We start from the raw sequence: 7,907 nt of genomic DNA, 5'->3' as shown, positions 1-7,907 counted from the left end.
AATATGTATTACTGTTCTTTATATACCTCATGGTGACAATACAGCTATATTGGAAGATATCCTACACTGGATATCCATAACAATTCCACAAGAAAAAATGCTACTAGATGATGTGAATGTCAGTTGGTTGGACATAAACTCTAACTCCCCTACATCTATTTAATTAATAGCCCCACACATTATAGCAAGACTTCAAATTCACTGTTAGACTGGATCCTATTATCAGACTTTAGAAAATAAACCACCTCTGGTGCAATGTTTGTCTCAGTGATCATCCCCCAATCTATGCATCCAGACAATTCATACAGCTACTTAAATAGCATGTTTATAAAACAGCATGCCACCTTTCCAAGTTTAACCAAAAAATTATCATTACTACCTTATCATCTGCTTACTGGAAATTCTTAAAAATCCTCCCCTTAGATATTGCTGTAGATGAATTCAGTACAACTTACCTGAATATCCTGAACAGCCTCATACCTCCTGGAAAGAAGAGACTGAAAACAAATAATACAATTTGGCTATCCAAAAAGAGTAGAATGGTAATGTGGGATAGAGGAAAAGCATTGAAATAATGGCAAAAATATAAAACACCACACTAGAGGCTATCCTCAGCTGGCTCTCAAGTAACTACCCCCAAGAAACCATTATACTTGGAGATTTTAACATTAACTGGAACTCCTGTATATCTGAGCAGCCTTCTACTCATATCAACTTATATAGTTTTACCCAAACTATAACATCCCCAACCCGCACCAATAAAACTAACAACAAAACTAGTACCCTTGACTGGATACTCACTAATACCCCCCAACTAAACTATAAAACAGGCACCCTCCCTGAGGACATAAGTGATCACTTGCTTACCTGTTTAATCAGAACAAAAACTGTCATCCTCAACTCTACCATCTGTAGGACTATTCGCACTACCAAAAATTTTAACCCTGCTCACTTTCAATCTGAACTAGTCACGTGTGACTGGTCACCCCTGAAATACCTCCCAATAGATAATGCCGTGAAATACTTTAACTCTAAATTTCTAACCATTTTAGACAGCCATGCCCCATTACGCAAAGTTAGAATTAGAACCAAACCGGCACCATGGCCCACCAAAACGACCAAACAAAAAATCCTCCAAAGAAATAAACAATGGGCCAAATGGCGCTCAACAAAAAGCCCCTCAGACCACCTGCAATTCAGACAGCTAAGAAATGAAACAAAAAAAGCCATATTAGCCGATAAAAGAAACTACTACTACCAACTACAACAACCCAACCAAAATAATCCCCAAAAATTTTGGCGAGGTATCAATAACCTCCTACACCCTGGATGCTCAAATACTCCCTCTCCCTCTGGCTCTGATCACAACAATCCCATCCAAATAGCTGACTCATTTAATACTTTTTTCACTGAAACCATACAATCCCTAGCCAACCAGCTATCCCCTAACACCCAGGCTCTGCCACAACCTTTACCAATAATTCTCATCAATTTCATTTTCAGCCAGTGCCCACTTCACTTATCTGCAACCTCATACAGGAACTTAAACCCACTACTCTCTCTGCTGATAAATTACCTGCAGAATACCTGCAAAAAGCTGCTAAAGTCATTGCCTACCCCATATCCATCCTCATTAACAGAACTATTTCTGAAGGATCTATTCCCCTAATCTGGAAAGTCTCTCACATAATTCCCCTGCATAAGGGTGGTAACTCCAAAGAGTTGTCCAATTATAGGCCCATAGCTATTCTATCTCCTTTGGCAAAAATAATGGAGAAATGTATACACATACAACTGTTAACCTACCTACTCGATCACAATTTATTAGCACCCTGTCAACATGGCTTCAGACCATTTCATAGCACCACCTCTGCTCTCTTATCCTTCACTAACCATATTAACAGTAATCTTAACATTGATACTCTATCCTCAGCTGTTTTTATTGACCTGTCCAAAGCATTTGACATGGTGAATCACCACCTCCTTATAGACACACTCAAAAACCTGTCATTGGACAACCATACTATACAGTAGTTCCAATCATACCTACATAACAGGCAACAGGCTGTACTATGGGAAAATACTTTATCTTCCCACGTCCCAGTCACTCTAGGGGTCCCGCAAGGATCTATATTAGGCCCATTACTCTTCTCCATCTTTACAAATGAACTTCATTTTGTAATTCCTCAAGCTGACTGTATCCAATACGCTGACAACTCCACACTCATATGCGCTGCTGCTTCTCAATCAGAACTTCAGTCATTAACCCAAATGACCTCTAGTACAGTTGAAAACTGGCTCCTACAAAGATGTCTTATCCTTAACCCCAAAAAAACAAAAATGCTACTATTTACCCCCACCCGCAGAACCTCCCCACTTAACTTTACTATTACTTCAAATGACGGAACTATAATATCTCCTGAACCAACCACCAAACTACTCGGGATACTAATAGATAACAACTTGTCCTTTGAACCTCACATTAATAACACCATAAAAATAGTAAACAAGAAACTAGGTTCCCTCTATAGAATAAAACCCTTTCTTACACCTCCAGCCAGGGTTACTATTGCTTGTACCCACCTCATCTCTACCTTGTTCTATGCCTCCCCTATCTATACCAAAATATGTAGAAGTAATCTGAGTAAACTTACATCCTCCTACAACAATATTGCCAGATTTGCAGGTGGGTCCTCCTATAGAACTCATCGCTGTATCAATCTGAATCAGTTAGGATGGTTAGAGCTGCCAAATTTAATACTTTTCAATCAATTAATAGTAGCCCATAAGATCCTGTATTTAACTCAAAATACACTAATACTTACATCCCTAGTCATCCCCTATAATAACCTCAAGACCTTACGCTCAGCTAATAACTTACTTGTACAAATATCAAAATCCAACAACTTAGCTGGTGACACCTTGTTCTTCAATATAGTAGGTAAAGCCTGGAACATCCTCCCAAGCCAGCTAACCTCAATATCCTCTGTCAGCTTATTTAAAAGCAAGCTTAAACCCTACCTTAAATCACACTGGCTATGCCCCTGTGTTAACCCAGACTAAGTACCTGACTATTAACCAGACTCCCACAACTCCTAGCCTCCCATGATCATGATCTTGTGTTGTCTCACTAATTTTTAGTGAGCTTAGCCTTCCTTAGGATTTTTTCTCATGTAATTATGTATATACTGTGGAATGATCAAACACCTTCATATAGTATCACAACCTATATGTTAAATATCACTAGAAATCCATCCTTGTTTGATGATCTTCTATACTCTATCTATTGATCTCTAGTGTTTTTCTTTCTTAGGTTTTTGTGTGACCTTAGTATCTCTTATCATAAATTACTAGGTGTATCTAATTTTGTAATATGTTATAAAGATTTGTACTACACCATTTCTAATGCAAATGTATTAGTCTTATTCATCTATTCTTAGATAAATTTTTCCTTTTGCCTACTGAAATATAAAATATATAATCTTAGGCTTGTACTGTAATTGTTAAAACTTCTTATGTACCAAATTATACTGTTATTGTCTTTGTCTTGACCTTTTATGTTGTTGTATTTTGCAGAGCTTTTCTCCCCGGGCCTCCACTGAAAATGGACATATATCCAGCTGGACTAGCCCGGTCAACAAATGTAAAATAAATAAAATAAAATCTTGAAAACTTCAGAATGCTTTGCAATTGTACTAAAAGGCAAATTAATGAAAACAAAACAAAAAATATATATTACTAGCTGTACCCGGCCACGCATTGCTGTGGCTCAGTCTGGTTAAATAGAAAAGAAAGAAAAGAAAAAGCGCACATTTCCAATATGTTTAATTTCACAATGCTTGTGGGTATAAAATATTTTTTGTTGTTCCATTGTCTGTGCAGACATAGAGATTGTCTGGTTTTCCAACTCTAGAACACACAACATATAATTGTCCGTGTAAGAAGCAATCCGTGTGTAGATCTAAACCGCACAATTCTAAAGATTGGCCTGAGCTTTGTTGATGGTGATTGCAAACGCCAATCAAATTGGGAATTGCAATCTCTTAAATTGAAATGGCATATCTGTTGGAATCATAGGAATGCGAGGAATGAGGACATCTTCACCTTTGAAAGGTCCTGTCAAGATTGTTGCTTCTATGACATTGCTCATTAATTTTTTTACTGCAAGCCGTGTGCCGTTGCAAAGCTTTGGCTGGTTGATATTTCACAACATGATAATTGGCATGCCAATTTTCAATTGCAGTACGTGCGGTGGCATCCCTGGCAGATTGAGTGAATTCAAAAATTCTGTTGGATAATTAACCGCTTCATCTGCTTCCACAACAGTGTCGACAGACTTGTATGTGACTGCCTCGCTGTGAATGTTAGACTGAATAATATTGTTAAGTTCATAGAAGCCTTTGTTCTTGGCCGCAAGAATAGCTCGTTCAGTCAGCCAATCGTGATTCTTATAATTGGTTTGAATATTGGGAAATACTTTTTCAACCAATTCTTCTTTTGACGTCACTAAATTGCAGAAGTTATGAGGCAATGAAATTCGTCCTGAGGTCAGATCAACCAGCACCTTTCCGTTCCCAATTTCCAGCAATTGATGTGAGAATATCTCAGCTGATCAATCGCTTTGCAGCTGGACACATATATTTGTAGTTAATTTTAACGTCTTTACGTGTCACTACAAAGTAGAGTATTTCAAGCAAGCATTTATTTCGTCCATTGGTGTCGATCGAGGAAGTACAGGTAATGTTTGCCTGAAATCTCCTGCAAGCAATACTAATGCATTTCCAAATGGTCTTATGTTTCCACGCAAATCTTGCAATGATAGATCAAGAGCCTCGAGCGATTTTTTGTGCGCCATTGTGCATTCATCCCAAACAATAAGTTTGCATTTCTGCAATACGTTTCCCATGCCGGATGCTTTGGAAATGTTGCACGTGGGAGTTTCAATGAATTGCATGTTCAATGGCAATTTCAAAGCAGAATAAGCAGTTCTTCCACCTGGTAGCAATGTTGCAGCTATTCCGGGTGACACAAGAGCTAAGGCTATGCCATTTTGGGATCGAATTGCTGCCAGAATCAATGTAATTAGGAATGTTTTACCAGTTCCTCCTGGTGCATCTAAGAAGAAGATTTCTCCAACCCTGTTATTGACAGTTTGCATTATTTGATCGTAAATGCCTTTTTGCTCAAGCGTTAGCTTAGGAATATTTGATTGCACATACAACAAAAGATCACCCGTGTTGTAATTTTGTTCACGACGCAATTCTACATCGAATGAAGCAGCAGCAGATCGATTCGGTGATGGCATTCCCAATTGATTGAGAACTTTGTTCGCAATTTCTAAGCACAAATCTTCAATCATTATCAATGCTTCGTTGTAGATTTCTGCTGTGAAATCCATGTTCATATTTGAATTTTCCTTGCGTATTCGATGGAAAATATCTTCAGCCATGTGCGATTTATTTTTCTCCCATAACTCTGTTGGAGATGAAGGAGAGCAGGTGGTCAAAATGATTGCAAACAATGCATGAATTTGATTTGGATGTGACATATTGCACGAGTCATTAATGCATACATCCCAGTGTCGGTCGTTCTTCAATAAATTCAGAGCTTGACATGCACTGTGGAAAGTGGCATGTGTAACGCCGTTGACAATTCTCAATTGCTGGAAAGACGTTGGACTGGGCACATTTACCAACAGCATGCGAAGAAAGAAGCATTCATCTTGATTGGGATGCATGGTGTACAGTCGGCCTATCGTAGTTTCTTTGAATATGCCAGGTTCTCCGTCGACTTGCTCTCCTCGTTTGCGTCATTCAAGTGATTTTCTACTCGCATTCCATGTGTAATATGTAGGCACTTCCGAATACAGCAGTGTTTTCGCAAACGCGTCATTTTGACATAACATGAAGAAAGCAGTTAACGTTGTAGCCGGTGGATTCAAGGCTATTTGTTGCACATTTGCAGCGGTGAAATAAACGCGTTGTCCATTTTCTAGATGTACTGCTAATTGAACAACAGCTGGACTTTGTTCATGTATGGAAAATGAAAGAATTCGCCATACAGCTTCATTGCTGCTTATGTATCTTCCAGCCTGATACTGTGCGATTTCATCGATATGTATGACCGCATTCCTATCACTTCTTTCTGGTTGCACACCAAAAACTGCCATTTCACTGCCTTTATGCACGTACTTACAAATGTATTTGATCGATTTAACGGAGTTACAGTATTCCACATTTATGTGCGCTTTGTATGTTTTTGATAGCAAAGGCAAATATGGAACAACCCACCTGTTACCTACTTCGATGTCACCATTTCGCATTTGTATGGTTGCTAATTTACCACCATCTTCTGCTGATCTTCTTCTGTATAAAGGATATCCATCATTTCCTGTAACTGTGTTGGATACTAATGCTCGAGGATATCGCTTAGAGCATTTTCCATCTATCATGCATGGTGAATTTGGATTCAGTGTACCGCAAGGTCCATGTATCATATTTTTCATCACAACTTCATGCAAATCCTTATCAACGTTGGCATCGGGTATTTCAGCGCATATTACATTGTCGATTTTGTTTGAAGTGATTTTGTTATAGAGCCAGATTAGTATATGTGCATGTGGCAATCCTCTCTTTTGCCATTCCACTGAGTACATCCAGCAGCACACAGAGCCAAACACTTCATGTTTTACCATGAAATCCATCAGCGATTTCAGCTTCTGTCTGAAAACACGTGCTGTGATGTCATGCCTATCCACCGGCGATTGCCCAGGAAGTAAGAGCTGTTGTATATCGTCCCAAGCTGGATTGCATGTGAATGTAATGAATAGTTCTGGACACCCGTAGTGACAAACATACGCAATTGCATCTTGAGCATACTCATGCATATGACATGGACTGCCTGTATATGAAGATGGCAAAATCGTTAGTCTTCCAACGTTAGTTGTATTACCGTCATTTACAACTGCATCTCACAAATGAACGTATTCTTCAGAGCGAAGCTTGGTCTGATTCAAACGGATGAATATCAAATGTTCTGTTTTGATTTTTGCATACATATCTACGATGTATTGGTGAAACAATTGACGGCATTTCAAAATGTGATTGTCTTCATTCTCTCAAATCATTAATCGGTATGAATAATAGTTCATTGCCCTGCATTTCATATTTGTTTCTTCACCACTGACTGGATTTATCATCTTAACGTTGAAGTGATATCCATCGGCACCATCCCAAAAAATGATTGGATATTGCAGGGCATCGTAGCATCAATGAGTTTCTGCAACTGTTGTCAATTGATCGTTTCTCCGATGAAGAACAATATCTCTAGGTTGGAATTGATCTCCGACTATAACAATTGCCACTTCGTCTATAGTTGGAGCATTGAATCTTCACACATGTTCTCCAGCAGGCGTTTTATCAGCATGAATAACAATCTTGTGTGTATCAGGTGGCATCATGTCAATTGTTGTTTTGAACAGATGCACTAAATTGTTTTTTTCGTGAAGAAGCTCTTGCAGTTGGGAAATGATGGACCTTTGTATGCCGGTAGAAATTCCGCAGCATGCATTCAATTCATCATTGCCATCACCGATGAAATACATTTGTAGGAATTTATGTTGACCATCTGGGAATGGAAGCAGGGAGCCGGCTTTATGATAAATTTGTCCTTTCACTTTGAAAGTTGGCATGAATTGAGCTGTTACAATTTCTGCGCCGAACGACGTCATCTGGAAGCATGAGTTGTATTTCCTGATGTTAGATAGGAAATGCTTTGATTCGGTGGTATATCCGGCAAGCAAAGTTTTTAATGGCTCTGGCGGTTCTCCAAGTTGAGGCAGTTTCATTTTTCCAGTAGCGCAACACATTCTTTTCATTTCTCCATTAAATTTCAGAGCCTTGCAATAA

At 38.8% G+C, this 7,907-nt stretch overlaps 1 protein-coding gene across 1 annotated transcript; it reads right to left on the bottom strand.

Moving 5' to 3' along the window:
- Nucleotides 1–5,809: 5,809 nt before the first annotated feature.
- LOC122802310 lies at nucleotides 5,810–6,886 on the bottom strand. The gene has a single exon (XM_044071954.1). It carries the CDS (start codon nucleotides 6,884–6,886, stop codon nucleotides 5,810–5,812), a length of 1,077 nt encoding a protein of 358 aa, XP_043927889.1.
- Between the last annotated feature and the right edge of the window lie 1,021 nt (nucleotides 6,887–7,907).

This window comes from Protopterus annectens, chromosome 5.part0 (assembly GCF_019279795.1).
Source record: "Protopterus annectens isolate FY-2018-M chromosome 5.part0, PAN1.0, whole genome shotgun sequence".
Taxonomy (NCBI): domain Eukaryota; kingdom Metazoa; phylum Chordata; order Ceratodontiformes; family Protopteridae; genus Protopterus; species Protopterus annectens.
Note: the sequence above shows the minus strand (reverse complement) of the source record. Positions and strands in the feature narration are given on the sequence as shown.

Bases quoted from the DNA above. Each gene is read 5' to 3' on its own strand.
- LOC122802310 (XM_044071954.1), bottom strand. From the start codon at position 6,886: ATGCATGAGTATGCTCAAGATGCAATTGCGTATGTTTGTCACTACGGG.